This window comes from Nipponia nippon, unplaced genomic scaffold (assembly GCF_047370975.1).
Source record: "Nipponia nippon isolate SJK-2023a ecotype South Korea unplaced genomic scaffold, ASM4737097v1 scaffold_1, whole genome shotgun sequence".
NCBI classification, from domain to species: Eukaryota; Metazoa; Chordata; class Aves; order Pelecaniformes; family Threskiornithidae; genus Nipponia; species Nipponia nippon.
In genome coordinates, this window is record NW_028262290.1 from 164,194,218 (window position 1) to 164,214,270 (window position 20,053).

The 20,053-nt window shown below is 53.2% G+C and overlaps 1 protein-coding gene across 3 annotated transcripts; it reads right to left on the reverse strand.

Annotated features, from left to right (window-relative positions):
- Positions 1–1,913: 1,913 nt before the first annotated feature.
- HHATL (hedgehog acyltransferase like) lies at positions 1,914–17,978 on the reverse strand. 3 transcript variants are annotated; one of them, XM_087765919.1, is made up of 12 exons: positions 17,860–17,978; positions 16,038–16,184; positions 15,424–15,491; positions 14,938–15,051; positions 14,555–14,749; positions 13,490–13,699; positions 9,363–9,534; positions 7,543–7,687; positions 7,123–7,158; positions 6,162–6,363; positions 4,568–4,709; positions 1,914–3,296 (listed from the first exon to the last, which is right to left on the reverse strand). In XM_087765919.1, the coding sequence occupies exons 2-12, from the start codon at positions 16,141–16,143 to the stop codon at positions 3,175–3,177; spliced, it is 1,512 nt and encodes a 503-aa protein (XP_087622045.1). In that variant the 5' UTR covers positions 16,144–16,184; positions 17,860–17,978; the 3' UTR covers positions 1,914–3,174. The 3 variants fall into 3 exon arrangements, with proteins under 3 accessions (XP_087622045.1, XP_087622125.1, XP_087622184.1); XM_087765999.1 differs by lacking the exon at positions 17,860–17,978 and adding an exon at positions 16,645–16,781; XM_087766058.1 differs by lacking the exon at positions 17,860–17,978 and having other exon boundaries at positions 15,424–15,487; positions 16,038–16,162.
- Positions 17,979–20,053: the final 2,075 nt, after the last annotated feature.

The following is a 20,053-nucleotide window of genomic DNA, read 5'->3' on the forward strand; positions in this document are numbered from 1 at the left end:
GAGAGCCAAGGCCACATCTGCTTGCTACAGGAGACTTTTCTCTGATGATAGTAGTGGAATTTGAGGCGGTCATCAATTCTGAGCCCTCTGCAACCATTATCTCTTGTGGAGGCTTTGATCATAGTAGACTTGTCCCATCCGCCTTCCATTTGCTGGGTCCAACGTGCCACCACTAAGGTAAGCTGGTCTCCAAACAAGTACCAGCCAAGCCCAGAGGGATTTAACATTTAAAAGCAGATGAGATGGCACACGTGGATGTGTTAAGTCTGAGCAGTGATCATAGTTACCATTCGGTTATCTCCGTGAACGCATGAATGGGTGACTTGACTCTCCCCAGGGTACTCCCCCGAGCGTGCTGACTGCTGTATAATAGACAACGCAGCCCTGAATGAGGTGGGCTGTTCTGAGATAGCCCTCAGCTAACTGACCCCAGATCTAACCGGACTACAGCTAGTGATTTCCAATGACCAATCCAGTTATTAAGCTTGTCTCTAAGTGGGCAATAGTCCCCCCACGACATGGGAGTGGGTGAGGATACATGGAAAGCATCCTAACGGGATGCAGTGTAGCAGGATCAGTCCCTCCCATACAAAATTTTAGAACAAGAAAGGTGAATGCAGGAATTACAGCCATGTCAGGCTGAACAAGAAAGTGTCCAGTGTAGGGCTATTAATTTGGATTTGTAGTTGCAATAATTGTTTTTCTTGGCTTCTCAGGCAAGTTTTACTAACAAACAGCCAGGCAATAACCAGATCAGACGAGATGATACTCTTCTCCAGGAGAGAGATGAGCAGTTGATAAATCCCGCTCCATGGAGGCATACACTGAGGGACATGGTTTAGTGGTGGGCTTGGCAGTGCTGGGTTAACGGTTGGACTTGATCTTAAAGGTCTTTTCCAACCTAAACCATTCTATGATTCTAGGAGGGTCTCTTGCACAGCACTGAACCGTGAGACGTGGTTGAGGTAGCACCACTTGGGTGCTCCTGGCCCACCAGAGCCCCTGGGCTTCTAACACCAGTAATAAATGAGGGGATAACTTCAGGCACAGAGGGGCAAAGCCCAAGTTCTCCCATGAACTGTCTGTCTAACAAATTGCTCACTCAGTTGCTGTCTAAGATTAGCTCCTTCTGGCAGCTCCAACAGATGCGGCTGCTGGGTAAATTTAGATCCTTAGTGAATGGGTTATTTTCTCTCCCGGCATATCCAAGTCAGGAGGGCAGTGCAGAGTCACTGGGCTTTGCCATGTGAGTCACCCACTTCGACACCGGGAGGTGGATGACCGTTTGTCCTCCCAGGCAGCCAGGGACCTGAGCTGAGCCACCTGCAGAGACAGAGCCCTTGGTCTCAGCAGCTCGAGGTGGCTTCAGCTGTGCAAGGACACCCGTATGGAGGAGAAGAGCTGAATTTTACACTGGAAGGAAGCACATCATGCCATAGCTGTTTTGGTGGTGAAGAGTAAATCTGAAATAACGGAGATGCCATGAAACATCTACCAAAGGTCTAGCAGCAGATCTCTGTTAAAAAGGGATGTGGCTGATAGTTGAAGGGGTTTTGGGGTTGTGACTAGAGGTGCCACCAAGGCACGACACCTGCCACTACTTCCAACATTCTGGGTCGGGCTCCCAGAAATAAAAACTACACGGATGAAAGTTTGATGGCAGTAGGCTCGTGGTATTTCACCAGTACGAAAGTGGAGTCAAAATAAAGGTGAATATGAATCAAGCTGCAGCCAAACCTCCAATCTGGTGATGCCACTAAGGTAGGTTTCTGTCAAACTCAACAACGTCTTACCTTGTGTCACAATTAGGGGTGGGAGATGAGGACTTGCAAACAGATCCTTGTGTCTCTCAGCTCTGATGGCAGCGCGTTGCCCAGGGTGTCACCTGCGTTACAGCAGCGTAACAGGCGCCACAGATTTCCAACATTTATTTACTACATAAATAAATGACATTTATCAGGGACTTCACAAATTACTTTGGCAGAGCTGAAAGCTGGCTAGGAACCGATCCACAGGGAAGCCAGAACACACCAGCACCAAGCATCTCAACCCACATTACAAAGTGGTCCAGATTCTGCCCTCACCAAACATCAGCAGAACTCAGACATAAGGCCACTGAAAGTTACTCTAAAGTGTAAGAGAGACAGAACTGTTTTTCAATTATTAACCCACCTTTTCCCCAAGGCACCGTGTTTCACATATGTACGTTTATTCAATGCACTCACTATGCAGTGTCCCAAAGTCTACTTCTCCAAGGAGTCTATCATGGGCTTCCCCTCCACCACCAAGTCCCAAATCACGACCCTTCATTCAGACTCTTTCTCCTTTGGTTGTACATATGTGTGCGTGCTCATTCAGCCATGCAGTCATGGGCTTAGGCTGTGTGCACTGAATTAAGTTGAGTGAAGGGATGGATGGCAGGAGATGAGCAAGAGTTGGCTACAGCATCTTCTGTTCCTCAGCCATGGGCAGGAATGTGAGCTTAAACCTTTGTCCATGGCATGTAAAAAAATGCAAGTGGGATTCGGTTTGAGTCCCAGGACATGTATCACAGCAGGATGGTCATGGTGGCCACATCGGTCTGAGACGCAGCAGTGGAGGGCCCTTTGGGTCTGAGTTGGGCCCTGGGGACCAAGCACTTGTGAGCCACGTGTTGTGTTTCTTCGGCATGCCCGCTCCCCAGGCGACCTGTACACAACACGCGATGGCTGTGAAGCAGGTATGGCTCCTGCACTCTCATTAACTATGCCTGATGCTGGCACTAAATCATTTTTTTCAAGACATTTAGCGCTGAAGGGACCTGTTTTGCAGAGATCGTAACAGCTATCACTCTGCACCGCTGACAGTGGGCAAGGGGTGAAACGTCAAGGCCTGCACAATGTCAGAGGGTCAGAAAAATGATGGGGATGGCTCTTGCTGGCATTAAAGAAATGTCCTGGGAGCCTACCTCAGCAGTCTGCCACACATGGGGAGCCTGAGAAATGCCCACTGTGTCTTACAGAAAATCTTTCCTGCAGCAAGAGGGTGACTTGCGCCTTCCAGGTGACTTCTGCGTGGGTGAGCTACAGCAGTCCGATTGTCAGGAGTGCTTGGAGAGCCCCTGCCAGTGGCTGGCCTGGCAGCAGCGGCTGGAGGGGAGACGAGGCTTTGGGACAAGCCTGCCAATGCCTCCCTCTACTCCACCTTTGCTTTATCACACTTCTCCTCCTCGATGGCCAGGATGTGCTCACGCTCTTTGATCAGCTGCACACCACAGTATGTGATGAACCAGATGGACAAGGTGCTGACAGGGAAACCTAGAAGATGGAGGGAGACATGGTCATCTTGGTGTAGCTGCTTGCCTAACAGGGCCAGCTCTTCTCCAGCACTGCTGCCTCTCAGATGGGTCTGGGAGGTCCCACAAGTTCATAATGGCCAATGACATTTTCCATTTTGGATCCAGCCCTCAGCTCCACCGAGAGAAGAGAGAAATTCCCAGGATCAGATTTTTAGATGAAGCGGTGCCTGAGCCCACCAAGGCATCATGGACTGCAGTTGATGTGGGAACATGCTGGAGTGGCTTTGAGCACTCCCTTACCTCCAAAATATCTTCTATCCCCCAAGTTCAGACTTGGTGGTTGACCTTCTGCCCATTCAACCTGCCCGTGCCCATTGTTGTTCAGCACTGTGACCTTCTGGAAGCTTTGTGCCCCGCTGATGCTGAGGATCAGCCCCAGCCTTGTCCTGTACCTAGTGGGGACACAGTGTGCACCCAGGAAACACATGTTTTTGTCACCTAGGTAAGTGACTGAGAGCCAGGAGCTCTCCCTCCACATAAAAAGGGTCTGACGGCATTTGTAACCACGAGTCTGGTATCCACAGCAGAGGGGAGACACAGGCTTTGTACTTGCTAAAATAGGACCTCTGAAATGAATAATGCAGCCAGCAAAAGCCAGCCAGCTCAGCGGGCAGGCACTTCTGGCACACTGAGCCCAGAGCGTCACGTTATCCATTTCCTACGCCAGCCCCGTCCCAGAGAGGGCTGGAGGACATGGGCTCCTGGTGGCTATTTATACCCTGGGCTGCTCAAGAAGACTTCAAAATAGTGCCACCATCCACTGATTGAAATGTACAGATAAGACTGTTCATTAGGAGCCTAGGATGAGGATTTGTACCTGTCACCTTCAGGTTGACGCCGGAGTAACGGCTAAAGCAAAAGGAGATGAGGAAGGACAAGTAAATCCCTTTCTCCAGCTAGGGGACCATTTCACAGCCCACCTTGGTGGGGCGAATATGACCTTTGTGTTGCTGAAAGGAGTCTAAATCACAGCATCAGGCTGTGCTAGGAGCTGTACAAGCACACCTGGAAGGCAGCTCATACCCCAGAGAGCTCACACGAGAAGGATGGGAGCTAAGAAACAGCTTCCTGCACCTTTTGAACAATAATTACGAACATTGGGAGCAGCCACCTAACAAGCCAATGGCCAGGCCACCAAGAGGACTCGGAAGTCCCAGTCCTCAGCTGCTCTACAAGCGTCCCCCCATCAAGACAAGGGTGCCTCGATGGGGAAGGCTGGTAGCATCTTACCCGTTAGGAGGAGTCTCTTGGTGACCAGCAGTGCAAACTCCAGGCTGTTGAGGGCTAGGATGTTGTAGAGGATGATGGCCCAGAAATTTGCCGCCCCAAAAACTGCCCTAATCCGTCGAGACATGGCTGCTGACATTTTGGCCTGTGGAGGGGAGAGGAGCAGAGAGTGAGGAAAAATGGGGCTGTAAAGAAAGGGGATGCACTGGTCCAACTCCAGCCAAACTCCAGCTGGGATCGCAGAGGGGTAGGCAAAAATTAGAGCAGCCTTTAGTGTCTCTGGGATGAAGGAACATAAGGGCAAGGTAAAACTTCTGCTCTGCTGCTAGACTCACATGCATTTGGGACTCTGGACTGGTGTTTCAAGGTCCCATGGGTAGGGGCAAGATGTTATACACGGTTTCGTGCTAATTGTAATGGCTGAGTATTGCTTTCTTCATCTGTTGCCTTGGGTAAGTCATTCCTCAAGGCAGATGAATGCTGTTGTATACCAGGATTATTATTAGCCCTATGTGCAAATCACTCCCAGCCCCTGGCAGAAATTGTTTCTTAGGAATTAAAGAAAAAAAAAAAAAAGAAGAGCTGAAAACTAGTGACAGCAGCAGAATGAAATTGCCACTGGCACATAATCCTCAGGAGCAGCTGCTGTGTGTGGAGTGGGGAAGTGGTTTATAGCAATCTTCAAAGAGCACGATGAATCCCCAGGCCACTTAGGGCTGAGAATTGCGGTGCCGCAGGGAAGGAGATTGCACTGCCTGCGAGTGCTATGATCTGATTAGAAGTTCAACAAGGAGAGCAAATGGAAGGACTGCTCTCCAAAGTTTTTATTCAAAAAGGGTCTTTACTAGACCGGTTTAGGACCTCCAGACTTTAGGTCAGGCAAAAGCAAATAAGGAACATAATTGTCTGCAGGATGGAGTTTCCTAAGTTTTTCTTCCAACATGTGTCCGAGGCACCTTGGTCCCAAACAGAGACAGGGCACTAAGCTTTGGAGTGGTTGGAAAAGAATTCATTCTAGTACCTAAACATTTTCTTTTATCAGAAATCAGATCAAACCAATCAGAATGCCAAGATGTTTTGCAGAACAAGGAGAACAAATGATTTCCATATGGAAATGTATAAACATTTCCCTATGGCCAGACCTCAGATTTTGTGTCCATCTGTGGTGCTTTGATGCCTCATTGGGGCTGCATACCTGGTTCTCTTGGACCTCCGTTTTCCCTGTGAAAGCTCCACACCCAACCTAAATTTCCCATGAAGCATCATAGCGTTGGGTGGGAATTTGCTCTGGGTGGGTGACACAGTGCATAAAATGAAGGGATACAGAGCACCAGGACTGTGCTTCCCTTGCACAGCTGAGTAGCTGATCACAAGGATGCTAAAGACCACAGGAGAGAGCTTCAGGTCTCCAGGCAGGAGGCTTGGACATGGAGCTGCACGGCATCATCAGGCATGTTGCTCTTCAGTCTCAGCTGAAAATGGATCTGGCTTCTATAAACAAGTTTGAGCCCCTTACAGTCACGGATATTTTCCAGCAGCAGAGTTTGGTCCCAGACCCATTGATCTTCCCCCATCCACCTGCAGCCCAACTCCTCACCTCCAGTTTGGCAAAAGGCTCCTGCTGGAAGAACTTCTGCACCCAGAGCTCAAAGTTGAGGCCAAAGCAGTTGAAGACAGACCAGATGTAAACGATCTCACAGGGCCCCAGCCACAGGGTGGTGACGGCAAAGGTGGCGATGGTGGCCATGAGCTCCTTCATGATGTTGTCATGGTTCTCTCCAATGTGGTCATACACATACCTAATGGCCAAGGAAAGTGATCAGTGCTCTTCACAGTCAAGGACAACCCTCTGGAGTCCCTTCTCCCACACCCACCCACCACAAGCTCCGCACAAGCAGGTCAATCTAGAGCACCCCAGTGAGAAAGGAAGGATGTTTTGGCTGACACATTCTAGCAATAAACTGATTTTTGCTACAGTCCAGCTGCTTGTGGCTTGTGTTCCTCACAAACCTATAGCTCCTTAAGGACAAAATACTGCCCTTTCCCCCGCTTGCAGGTAAAGGGTTGATAAAACATGGCGATCTGCAGAGCTGCAGGCTCTCAGGATTTCATCACAGAGCAGCCACCACCTTCAGTACAGGTTTGCTGGTGTGTACTTAAGGCTGAAGAGAGCTGAAGGGCTGAGGGAGATGTAGAAGGCGGTCAGGCCACCCTTGTTACCCAGGATATAGGAGATCTGGGCTCAATTCCCCTTTCCTCCTGATGGAATATGAACCTGACTCTTCCTCCCTCGAGAGAACACTAAACCCACCAGACTTAAAGGGATTTTTGGGACAGGACTCTCTTATTCGCAACTTTAGAAAGGGCTGTTGCGCTTTGTGGTGATTAATTCAATGGTCTGAGGGATAAACAGACCAAATACGACTCCATGCCATAGTAGGAATCACCCAGAAGAGAGGACACCTCAGCTTTGGGATGAACAGCATTTAATGCTTCATTGTTCTGTGATGAAAGAGAAGACCCTGAACCAGACCAGAGATGGTTGATTAGACACTTACTTGCAGAGCCAGTCATTAATCCCTCTGTCAAAATGCCTAAAATGCAGATGATAAAAAGCATGTTAAAACACGCAGTGTAATGACACCCTTCCACGCAGCAGTCAGAGAAGGCACCCAGTCCCCTGGCAAGATACATCTTGAACCTTGTTCACAGCAGTTCTCCATGCTCCTTCCTTGAACAAGTCCCACTATCAATGTGGTTGTAACCTCTCTCCTTATCTACTGCTTCCTCCCCAAGAATATTTCCCTGAGTTATGGCCAGGTTTAGACTATAGCTCCAGTATAGACTGTTCAATGTAGGTAGTCTCCAACTTATAGGCCAGCTGCTCAGAAGCACAGCCCAGACCTCCTCACCCCCGTGCACATTTAATTCACATCAAACATGCCATCTGTCTTCATCGATGCACGTGGGGTACTCACGTTTCCGCGAAGACGTAGAGCATGGTGATGCATTTCGGGGGCTGGGGTGGGTCCAAGTGGTCTAGTCTGGCGATGGTGTTGATGACCCCAAACATGACAGCAGCTTTCACCCAGTCGTACACCAAATTGGAGTAGGCCAAGCCAGCTGGAGCAAAAATGAGAGTCAAACACATGAAGAGGGATGTATCGCCTTCAGGACATCATGTCCCATGAGAGCATGCAGTCTATTGCAACAAACATCAAGAGGACACTCTAATGCTGTCTTGGGCCAGCAAAGCTTTTAAAGCTAAGTAGCTTTTTAAGAAGCTTGAACCAAAGGACAATATCTTCTTGGGGTATTTGGGAGCAAACTGTTTATTGGTCTTGGTAGTCCAAGAAACTCATACAGATCTCATTTCTTCAAGCACAAGATCTTTTCTCCCCTCTAAGGCTTGTTAACCTATGACAAACATCACCATTCTTGACCCTGACCTCTGAGGTTTTATTGTGACCTTCATTGAAATGCACCCTGTCCCAGCTCCTTGTGGCCATCGATGCTATGGCAGAGCCAGGGCCAGAACCTCTGTCCTGGAGAGGTGTCTGACACTGGAAACAGCCCTTGCAGGAAAAAACACCAAAGATTTCAAATTCCTGTGCAAACAGAAGTTAAAATGCCCCCATCTTGGTGGGATTCAGCTCACAGATTAAGGGCCACACAGATTAAGGGCCTCGATGTGAGCCATGCCTGAGCTCCCACTGTGGACAAGGCAGATCTGGTCGATACAGTCAGCAGAGCCTGCAGAGGAGCTCAGCTCCCTCTGGAGTAACACACATGCTTGGTCAGTCCACCCAGGTCTCTTAGGACACCCTAAAGCAATGCTAGTGCCATTCTACTTGCATTAGGATTTTCTCCTGGCCTCCAGCTCCCACTCTGGAGAGATGTGGGGCTTCTCCAGCCCCCGTTTGCCCTGTGCCAGCCCCATATGGATGTCAGATACCCTATGGCATCTCAAATGCTGCCATCAGATGTGTATTTGGCCAGCTGAAATCCTCCATCCAGCTGCCAGCTGAATGCCAGCACTGCTACCACTCCTCATCCCAGGAGTTTGGTTTCTGGAGGTCCCTAGTCCAGCCCTGCTCAGAGCACAGCCAATGTCGAATGGAGATCAGGTTGCTCTGAACCTTGTCCATTTAAGCATTGAATATCTCTGTTTTTGAAGAATCTATATCCCCTCTGGGCCCCTGTTTCAATGTTTGACCAGTCTAAGAAAAAATAATTCCTTACATGCAATCCGACTTTGCCTTGCTGCACCTTGTTTGCTGTGTCCTGCTTCTTCCCTGACAGCCTCCAAGAAGAGTCCACCTTCTCTACCACCCTCCTTTAGGTAGTTGAAGACAGCAGCTACAACTCCCCTGAACTGCTCTCTGTACAAGCTATGCCCTGTGGCCATTTCAATAGCTCACGAACACCCATAATGGGTGGCCACCTGTGAAGGCACCCAAGATACCAATGTGCCTCCTGCAACAGCACGGGGTTGGTTTTTGGAGGTTCTGAGCTCCCTTCTGGTCCAGACAAAGGCAATAGCAATGGCTTGGTATTCAGCCTCTTAAACCCCGAGCCAAACAATTTACTCCAGGACCCTATGAGGGTGTCAAACCAATGCCATCTGACAGACCCCAGTTCTGTGCATTGTCAGTGGGAAGAAGGGGGGGCTTTACCCAAACCTGTCCAACATAGGCATTGACGAGGCCTCTCAATGGAGATGGCTGGAGATCTGGATCACTCACCACTGCCTTGAAGCTGAGTACAGGCGTGAGCGTGTCGAAGCATGGACACTCACCCAAGGACCAGTCCGAGAGGCGGTTCATGAACTTCAGGTCAGAAGGGAGAGTGAGGATGTAGAAGAAGTGAAAGAAGATATCCACAGCGATGATGGCCCCCACATGGAGGAGGGCATGGACCCGGATGTTCCTCATCTCGTCATCTTTGCGTCTCAGCTCTCGGGTGCTCACCTGCCGGGATGGCAAACCAGGAAAGGGCTGAGCTGAGCGACAGGATGGGCAGCATGTTCCTCCATCTGGAGACATGTTCAAGGTCCAAATTCAATGTTGTCCTTTAGACACCATGTCACACCATGGACTACATGGCTGAAATCTCCACTGATTCAGGAAGACCCAAGGGACTGGCTCACATGAACACATCCACAGGGAGCTGGACATGTCCCACCCACAGCATCCCTCCAACACCCCTGCCTCAGTGCTGAGCACGGCAGCAACGTGCCTCCTGGATCACCCTCTTAGGAAAGGCTGTTCCCATCACTGGGGTTTCCAGCAGAGCAGGCACGTAGTGTGACACAGCAGTGACAGGTCTGGCTGTACCTACGGGACCCTCGGTGGGGTGACAACCATACCAACCAGGGACCTAGGTTTTATGCTCTCTCTGCAGGGACATGCTCAGAAAGTCAACTCTGCTTAAGGGTGGCCCCTTGCACAGGTCGCTAAGGGGGAGTAAATGCCCGTACCCATCACGTTTACAGGATGCAACAACCTGTAGGGAAGGACATCTGCATGCCCAGGAGAGGGTGGCTGGAATCCCACCTGACAGCTCTGCCAGGGCCAGATGCATATTTTTAGCCAGGGTCATTTGGGAGGAGAAGGAGGATGACTGATGGTCTCTGGAGCTTCTGCTGCAGACACCTGCTATATATGAGGGGAAGAGCCGCTTGAGGGGCTATCCCAAATTGGTTGGGACCTGACTGATGGGGATTTCACCTCTGCTGTGTCTTGTACAAACAGGGGCCGGGCTTTGCCTCCAGGAGCTGTCGTGTCTCTGGCCATTGTAATATCAAAATCATCAGAGCAAGCTTTCAGGATTACACTGGGCAGACTGATGTCCTCACTTCCCCGCATCACTGTAAAAATTGCTGCTGTATTCAAAATCCTCTTATGTTTATTACTTTCCCTTTATTCCTTGCAAGAGGTGGGAGCTCTCCCAACGTAATCCGCAGGCTGCCACCCCAGCCCTGTTGTCAAATCCAGATGATTCCTGAGAATTAAAGCTTTTGCTAGATTTTTTCATGTCTGTTATATGCCAAGTGCTTTAAGGATACAAAGAGGCTGCTGGACCCTGAGCTGGAGGAGAAGCCGAGGGAGGACAGGCTCTGGCAGGGAGATGTGTGGGAGGACACAAATTTCATAGAATTATAGAATCATTTAGGTTGGAAGAGACCTTTAAGATCATCAAGTCCAACCACAATCTAACACTGCCAAGCCCACCACTAAACCATGTCCCTGAGTGCCACATCTACCCGTCTTTTAAATACCTCCAGGGACTCAACTGGGCAGCCTGGTCCAATGCTTGACAACCCTTTCAGTGAAGAAATTCTTCCTAATATCCAATCTAAACGTCCCTTGCCGCAACTTGAGGCCGTTTCCTCTCATCCTCATGCCTGCATGTGGTAGCAGCACCATCCCCTAGGGATCGGGGCTGTGCCCCCCACACTTCCAGCCCTACAGAAGTGAATTTGTTCCCTTGATCCTAGTAAGGAAGATGCTTTTCAGCTCAAATGGGGCTGGCCAAGCCCTGGTACAGATGAGTTCCCATCACACATGGGGTGGAAGGGCTCCGCCTGGACGTAGCACCAGTAGGAGGCAAAGAGATTAATCCATTCCCTAACTGGGCCATATACCCCACCGTGGGGAAGGGACTCCATCTGCCTGCCCCCATATTTGCTGTTGGGCAATTAGGAATTCACCTCTGCAATTAGCTGCAGCTCCAGCAGTGCAGGGGGGCATCTAGCCAGGAGATGGCAGTGGTGGCCAGGCCAAGACAGGACCCCTGGCTGGGGCATGGGAAAGGGGTTGGGGACTGACTTACTCCCTGTGCCTTTGGTGTAAGAGTTTTAAGCAACAGGCTGGGGGGAGGGTTGCCCATTAAGTGGCTATAAACATCATGGTTTGCAGCTGAGCAAAAGGAACAGGACCCTTCAGATCAAGCCTTGTAGGGGCTGTGGGAGTTCAGGTCTTGGAGACACCAGCGGTTTAATGCCCTGATTTATAGATACCTGGCTGCAGTGTTAGACGAAGCCAGGGCTGCCCATCTCATCAGAAAGACTGATGGAAACTGAGGAAGGAAGAGGAACATGGGGTGAGGAGGGCACCCCAGGGCAGTGCACCCCCTCCGGAGAGGCTTGGACAGTGGAGCTGCTGGAGCCATGCTTGCCTGGACTTCAGCCCGACAGATTTGACACAACTGGAAAGATGAAGCCTTAGGATGCAACATTTCTTCCAGCAGCCGGGGGAGAAGAGTCCGGCTGGGGCTTAGCCACCCCTGGTGTGTATCTGCTGAGAATGGGCTGCTGGTGGACTCAATGCACCATGAGCATCCCTCATGGGGGACACCAGAGCTGACCTTATGATTTTCACAGTCAAATGCTATAAAAGTCCTTTTAAATAGATGCTGCAAGACCCAAGGGATCTCAATCCTGCACTCATCCTTTCAGCATGCAGTATGAGGTTGTTAATGCCTCAGGTGAACGAACTAGCAAGGAGTAGGACTTGGATCAGGGCTCATCCTGCTCATTGGAGGAAACAAGACCTGTGCAGACCCTTTCTTAGGCAACCACTACCAGTCCAACATTGGAGAGAAGGTGCTGGGCTGGGTGGGTCTTTGGTCTCCTCCTCACCAGGGAGGCTCTGGCTGCTCTCCCCTGCCCTCGGCTGTTTTTTTCTTCTGAATCCACAAACGTTTTTCCAAAATGCTCCTGCATCCAGACGTCAACGGGGGTCCAAAAATTCAATGTAGCTGTTCTTCTTTAAAAGGAAACAAAGGGGTGGTGGCAATCCTTCCCAGCACCATTGCTGACCAAGCAAGGAATCCCTCCCTTAGCAAGCAGTACCAGTTTACCTTGATGACCAAGGTTGATCATTGGTGTAAAAGGACGTTGGGATGGGAGGAGTGAGGAGGGAGAGAGCACTGCCGTTTTCCTTGATCTTTGGATGTGAAACAGCCGCAGAGGTCAGCTGGTCCCAGCCAAGGCTTCTGCTGATGTTTTCCAGTGTGGAGCGTGCTCTTCAAAAAGTCCCCTTGGTTGTGTGTGATACAGGCAAAGACTTGAGGCACCAGGGTACTTCATGGGGAGCAGAGGAAGCCCCTGGTTACTGAAACACAGCCTTCCACCAAATCTTATGTATTTCATAGAATCATAGAATGGGTTGGGTTGGAAGGGACTTTTTAAAGATCATCTTCCACTAGACCAGGCTGCTCAAAGTCCCATCCAACCTGGCCTTGGACACTTTCAGGGATGGGGCATCCACAACTTCTCCAGGCAACCTCTTCCAGTGCCTCATGACCCTCATAGCAAAGATTTCTAGAGAAATAATTTCATCTTAAGAAACACAGACCATCTCCAGAAATTCATGCTCCTTGAGCAAACCAGCTGGATGGAAACATGAGACTTCCCTTGCTCTCACAGCCACCAGCATGCAGAGGTCCCATGGATGGGCACCCCATGTCTGGCTCTCACTGCGGCCTCCCAGCACTGCGCAGTGGGACAGTGTGGAGCTGCTGGGGTGACAGTGCAGGGAAACTGAGGCACTGAGCAGTGCAGGTGTCCAGTGAGCAAGGACATGAGCTGAACCCTCCCCTCCTCATCCCAGCATAGTATTTTCACCACAGCAATGTCTTCCCTCCTGTGCCGATCAGTGGAGATGATCCCAAAAGGCAAAGGTTAAAAACCCAAATATCCAAGGGGGAAGGTTAAAAACCCATCAGTTTATGGCCCTCCCCCCAAAAATCACAGCATCGTTGTGCAGCCCAAACTATAGCCACAGACTCTATGTGACCACAAGAAGCTCTACAACTATTTGCACCTCCACAGTGGCAAACAGTGGGTTTTTGTAGGCACTAAACCCAAGCAAATAAACGCAAGGAGAGGTCCTCCTCCAGCCCGGCCTCAGGAGCACTCACCTGGGCATGGAACTGGTCAAATGTCATGACAGGCCCGAAGAAGAAGAAGGGGATGTAGAAGTTGTACTTGAGGAGGTCGAAGATGGAATAGATGCCCTCTTTCCTCTCAGAGCTCTCGAGTGCGAAGCTCATGCAGCGCATGATGGTGAAGCCGCTTCCTCCATAGAAAAGGACATCTTGAAGATCAAAAGCTCCCGTTACAAACCCGCTCTGGATGAGAAACAAAGAGTTACCGCCAGGAATGTGGTGTCACTTCTGTCCTCCCTCACTTTGTGGAGGACGTCACTGCCAGGGCAGTAGGCAAAGCCTTTAATTATGCTCCAAAACCAATTGTTCTTGGAGCTAATGAGCCTTGCTGTTGGAAGGAGAACTGGTGCTGGATTTCCTAGCTGGCTCCTGCATCCCAGGGGAGCTGGGAAGTGGTAGATCCTCTTGGCCGTGTCTTCACCAAGCAGCTGTGGGCCACGCAGGCTTTGGGCTGGGGTGGGAATGTCACCCTGTCGCAGGGACATAACCCTCCCCAGGAGGTGAAGGAAAGCCAGCACAAGCCTGATGGAGAGGGGGGAATGCATTTCAGGAGGTCAGCAGCAGGCAAGGACAGGCAGCACTGTCCTTCAGAGGAACTGAATAGCTTTACAGGGTCCTGCCTGGGCTTCTCCACTCCCACCAGTGAGAGAAAGTTTTAACTGGGCAGAGACCTAAGAGATAGACATAGGCGTCGCTGAACCCATCCCAGCACTGTGTTACAGGTGGGGAAACTGAGGCACGGGGTAAGACCATGTCTTGCCTGGCTGTTGCCTGAGCAGCAAGAAGGACTCAGGTATCCTGAGCTCTGGCTCAGTATGAAGCCACCAAAACAAGACACAGCCCCTGTGGCATTATTCCCAAGCTCAGTGGCACAACAGTCCCTCCCCTCCCTCTCAAACCCTGTGGGAGCTCTGACATAGCAGGAGAAGTACCCAGGGTTTGGGGGTGCCCCAGGAGCCCTCCCTGGGGATAAACCCAAGGGGAGGGACACAAGTGGGCTGGAAATGAGGCAGATGGGTGGTCCGAGACAGCACCTACCTGCCAGGAGCTGAATGGCTCCATCTTGAAGGAGGCGAGACAGCAAAGCCCGGCCACATAGCAGAGCCACTTCTGCTTGGCCAGCGCAACGGAGTAGAGGACAAGGCAGTGGGAGAGGATGATCATCAGGTAGACGAGCCCCATGCTGCTCAGTACGGCCAGGACCCCGTACAGCATGTACACCACGGCCCGGTGCTGCGAGAAGAGAGTGGCCCCAACCCATGGTCAGCTTGGTGAAAGCCCCAACCCTGCTCCCCGCATCCTAGAACATCCCCCCCATCCTAGAACATCCTCCCCATCCTAGAACATCCTCCCAAGCCCCCTCCACAGATCCCAGATCACCCTGGTGCTTTCCAATCCATCCCACCACATCCCTGGCTTACCTGTGGCACCGTCATGGAGCAGATCTTGCCGAAGAGGACATGTCCCGAGAGGGTGAAGATGATGACGTTCCTGAACGAGGTGAACCACATCACCCACTCGAAATCAGCCACGTCCTGCGGGAGCAGCACCGGGCGCCTTACTGCCCTCAGCCCTCACACCCCACCCCGACACCCGTCTGGAGGGGAAAGCACACAACTTTCAAAGCCTTTTCTTCCCATTTTCCACCCAAGGGCTCCCGAGCACTTTAGCTTTGGTCATAAAACCCCAGGAGGGATGTGCAGAGGTCGCTCGTCTCGGTGCACACAAAGCAGAGCGCCCACGGCGCTGCAGGGCTAATATTTTCCTGACTAGTTCTTTAGGGAGAAAAATAGGAGTCACGTGGACTTAAGTGTGTCAGCAGCAGAAAAACCACCTCTGCTCCTCCAGCGGTCAGCACCGACCATGTCAGCAGTAGCTAGAAAAGACTGAGTCCTTCCACCGCTTACCATCTTCCTGCCGAAGTAGTGCCAGCCCGGCTTTATGCCGTCCCGAAAGGCCTTTCTGTTCATGCTGTCTGCAAAAGAACCGGAGTTACGGGGAGAGAAACAGCTCTGGGAAACGGGGCCCAGGTTTCGGCAAGGCAGGGAGCCTTCCTCACCGCGATGATGAGCCGTCAGGGCTCACACACCCCGTCCCCAAAGAGCCTAATTCCCACGGACAGCCATAAGAATCAGGAACCTCAACTATTTCGGCATGACTTTCCAGCAAAGCGTTTGTGCAGTGCCACATCCCAGGAACCCCCGGCTGATCCCATGCAATTTTCAGGCAAAAAATTTGGGAACTGGACCTGTGTAGGCAGGGTGGTGGCCTGTTTTGGGCACTGGCTGGAGAGCTGTGATGTGCCACAGCCTCTTGCTCTGAGCCATGGAAACGGGGACAAGGGGGTAACCAGGAAAAAGGCAAAAATCCTTTTTGATCCCTGCAAAGGATTCCCAAACTGTTCTCCGCAAAAATTAAAGCCAGGGATCTGCTGCTGGTATCGACAGCTGTAAAAGCAGCCGCCTCCCATCCACCCTCCCTCCCAGGGCCCCCTCGGAGGGCTGCGATGGGGAGCCGTTACCTCTGGATGCTTCGAAGATCCCGCTGCCGCTGTACACCACGGCGCACGTCACGGCGAGAGCGTAAAACCCCAGTTCGTAGCTGGGGAGCATCGTTTTAACCCCCATGGCGGCAGGTTACCGCCCCAGCCGGCACCGGGGATCCAGACCTGGGAAAGGGAAGAGGGAAGAAAACCACGGGTGAGAGCTCACCTGCCCTCCTGCCCCTCAAACACCCTAAACTGCTGCTGGTCCTCAGCAGCTCTGCTTTGTGGGCTTGCTTGAAGGCTGGTAGCTGGAGAGAAGACGACAGTAACACCTAGGGCTGAACCCTGAGAGAACTCAGCTGCGAGGGGAGAGGTTGCTGCTGAGCCCTGCTGCAAAACCCACCCAGGAGCCAGGGTTTGGGGGCAGCTCAGCTGGTCCTGATCAAGGGCTCTTCCCGGCGAGTTGAGTCCATCCCAACACTCAGAGATGCTCGGGAGCACCAGCTGCCCAGGACGGGGTTCTCCAGCAGGTCTCTGATGTGCCCCCTAATTCCTAACTGGATCTTTGGGGGGATCCAGGATAGAGCATGGAGACACCCATGCTGGAGAAGATGTTATTCCCCTGCCCTGGGCTGCTGCTCACCTTCTGCTGGGGTGCAAAGCCCAACCTTGAGCTCTTGGGGGGCTCCTACAGCCCCGCGGTCCCAAACTGCTCCCACTCACGATCCTTAGGACCCCGTCGGAACGGCTGAGCATCGGCAGGGCACGGGGGATGCCGACGTTCAGCCCCGCAACTAGCCCTGGGCTAATTACTGCTGCCAGGGCTAATTAACCCCGCCGCGACCCTGCCTCTCCAGCCCCCCCCAACCCGGGCTCTGCAGCCTCCCGCCTCCGCGTCGGGCAGCTGCTGAAATCGCGATTCAGGGCTGGAGCCGGCGGGGTGCGGATTCTCCCCCGGCACCGCCACTGCCACCCACCCGCGACCACCCCCCGCGGGGGGGGACCCCGAGCGGCGGGACGCGGCCCCTGCACGGCGCCGGGAGCTTTGAAGGGAATGAAGGAGCGAAACTCTGCTTTCAGGCAGCGGTGAAAGGCGACGCGCTCCCCCCCTGCTTTCACATCTGCATCGCAAAGCTTTTGCCGCGGGTGCTGATTTAATTTCTATTTTGTATTAATTTTTGGTTTGTTTTTTTTTTTTTGCTATTGAATTTTTTGAGAGGTTGCGGGGGGGTCGTTGGCAGCGATGCGGGGTGACCCCATCTTCCCCAGCGCTGGAGAAAACGCTTTTCCCCGCGGGAAGGGCCCTCTCCCGGGCTGGGCACGGCCCCGGGGGGTGCGGGGGGCCCCCGCGGCCGCTCCCCCGCTGCGGGGCCGCTGCGGGGCCGCTGCGGGCGGGCTGCCACCCCCTGCGGTCCCCCTGCGGCGGCAGGGCACTCGCGGAGATGCCTTTCAACAGCTTCTTTTTTTCTTCTTTCCACGCTTTTCAAGGCTTTTTTTTGGGGGGGGGGGCACCCCGCAAATGAGGCTGTTAACGGCCCCCGGTTGCCGCTGGGGACCCTGCGGTTGATGGGGGACCCCTCGGATAATTTTAGCTCTGATCGCTGCCGGGCTGCTGAGTCAGATGAATGGGGGGCCCCCCCAGCACAGCCCCCCCCCCCCCCTCAAATCCGAGCCTCCGCGGGGCAGCAGCATCATCCGCATCCCCTCCGCTCCCCTCCGCCGCCCCCGGGACCCCCGGGACCCCCGGCCGGGCGGGGGGAGCAGGCAGAGGTGACAAAAAGCCCTGGCGCTGGGGGAACATCGTGTCACCACCCCCGGCATGGCCCCCCCAAGCCTCCCATCGCTCCCCGCTACTGACCTTGAGCCCCGGGGCCGCGGGTGGAGGCGGGCGAGGCGCGGGGATCCAGCGTCCGCGACGGGGGGGACGGCAGGAGGGGGGAAAATGGGGGGGGTAAAAAGCGATGGAGGGTTTGGGGGGCCGTTGGCCTGCCCTACAGCATCTCTCAGCCCGGCTTTTGGAGGGGTGGCCGGGTGTATTTTTGGGCTGCCGTCCCCCACCTTGCCCCTGGGGGAAGTTTGGTCGGGAGTGGAGTGGAGCAGGCGGGAGGTATTTTTATTTTAGAGCAGCACTGCAGAGGGGGGCTGGTTCAGGAGCTGTCTGTCACGGCAGCTGCTGGAGAGGACCCGTGCTGGCTGCCAAAGCTCACCCCGGGCCAGGGAGCACGGGCCACGGGTGGCCACGGGAGCCCCGGGGCACGGCAGCCCCCAGGCAGGGACCGGTTGCCCTCCCAGGGGTGTTTCGGTGCCCCGCTTCGAGCCCTGCAAGGGAGGGGGTAGCCCCCATCCCTTTGTGCAGGAGGGGAGGCAGCTAGCATTGCATGGGGAAACTGAGGCACGGAGCCAAAAGGTGCAATTCCTCCCCGGCTTGGGCAGTGTTTAAATCAGCAGAGGGCTGGGGGGTTGCAATGTCTCTGCAAACCATCTTCGGGGTCTCCTTCTCAGCTTTCGGCACCTGCAACCCAACAGGGGATAGGAAGGGGCTGGGCTGGGTTGTGGTCTCCGTTGTTACGGGGTACGCAAACCAAAGTCAGCCGAGAACAAGTCACTACGGTGCCAGGCCCGTCTCCGTGTCCTGCACCGAGCTCTTTCTACCAAACCCCGATGAGATTTGGGGAGAGCTCACGATGAGATTTGATGCCGACCTCTCCGAGCATCTCCTGGGCTGCCTGTAGCATCAGGGGAGAGAAACAAGGCAGACGACCCTGGATGTTATAAACAGCTCCGCGGGTTGTCTGTTTTGGGGTGAGACGAGTCCTGTTCTGGGCTTAAGAGGGAGGATCTCCAGGACGGGCACCCCTCAGGCCAGCCCAGCTTTGCCGTTGCACTGGCCACGGACAAAAAGGCTTTTTAGCAGCATTTTTTAATATGGTGTGCACGGAGAGAGGCTCTCCATAGAGAGCCTGGGCGATGGCTGTGTGGCCAACACTTTAAGTGCCTAACGAGCCACGTTAATTTGCAGCAGCCGGGGCCCAGATTGGGCTGCCTGCCCCTCGGATGCCCTGGAGCCCCCGTCCTGCTGCCACAGCTCCGTCCCTCTTCAGACCTTGGCATAATTGACTGGGTGCTTAGAAGCGAAGTAATTAACAGATCGGTGCAGATAAGCACAGCGATGCAATTCATCACGCTCCCTGCGCCTGTGGAGGGCCGGGGTTTATGGCCAGCCACGGCCATACATCAAGGAGCCTCGGCAGGAGGGAAAATCGTGTCCGTCCCCCCCCGCCAGCGGGTGCAGACGGACGTGGCTCGCTGCGGTGGCAGGGCGGTATGGGAAGGCAGGTCCCCGTCACCCTCCCTGGCTCCCAAACCCACTCACCCCCCATCCCACCCCACGCAGAAACCAAAACCAGCCCCAAAACGCTTCTCTCCGAGCGTCCACTGCGTCGGAGGCACGAGGGGCCCCAGTGAGCGGCCACGGGGCTGGAGGCGATGGGGATCTCGCTGTCGGGGATGCGAGGGATGCCAGGGGCTCCCAGAGGGCCACGGGCCCATCTCCCTGGGCATTGGCATCTGGAGAGTTTTGGGCCGATGGTAGGTTTTTCTTTTTTTTTTTTTCATCCTGAGTCATTTGTGAGCTTGCTGGATTGAAAGTGCAACACAGGTGGAGGGCTGGGTAGCGGTTTTTCACAAGGCTCTGGGAACTGTGGTGATAAAAATCATTTAGCTTTAATTTATAGCTATTATTAAAATAAAAAAAAAACCCGCTCTTGATTTCTAATATAATAAGATTTATTTTTAATGTGTGCAGCGTGCCTTTCTCAGCACAGGGGACGGCCCGGTGTTTTATTGCCCCAGTGCTGCTGCTTTATGAGGACGGGCTGTTTATGGCTTCGAGCTGATTTTTACGGTAGCTTTACCAAACATCTGGCAGCTTGCTGGAAGTTGTGGCACATGAGCGGAGGCCAGGCCCCTCTTTAGTGCCCGAGAAGGTGAGCGGGAAGGTGGTGGGGTTCACCAAAAGGCTCTCGGCTCCGTCCCAGCGAGGCACGGGCACA

Coding starts and splice junctions, on each gene's coding strand:
- HHATL (XM_087765919.1), bottom strand. CDS start 16,143: ATGGGGGTTAAAACGATGCTCCCCAGCTACGAACTGGGGTTTTACGCT. Junction 14,750..14,937: donor GCTCCATGACGGTGCCACAG/GTAAGCCAGGGA, acceptor CTCTTCTCGCAG/CACCGGGCCGTGGTGTACAT. Junction 9,535..13,489: donor TTGACCAGTTCCATGCCCAG/GTGAGTGCTCCT, acceptor CCATCCCGGCAG/GTGAGCACCCGAGAGCTGAG.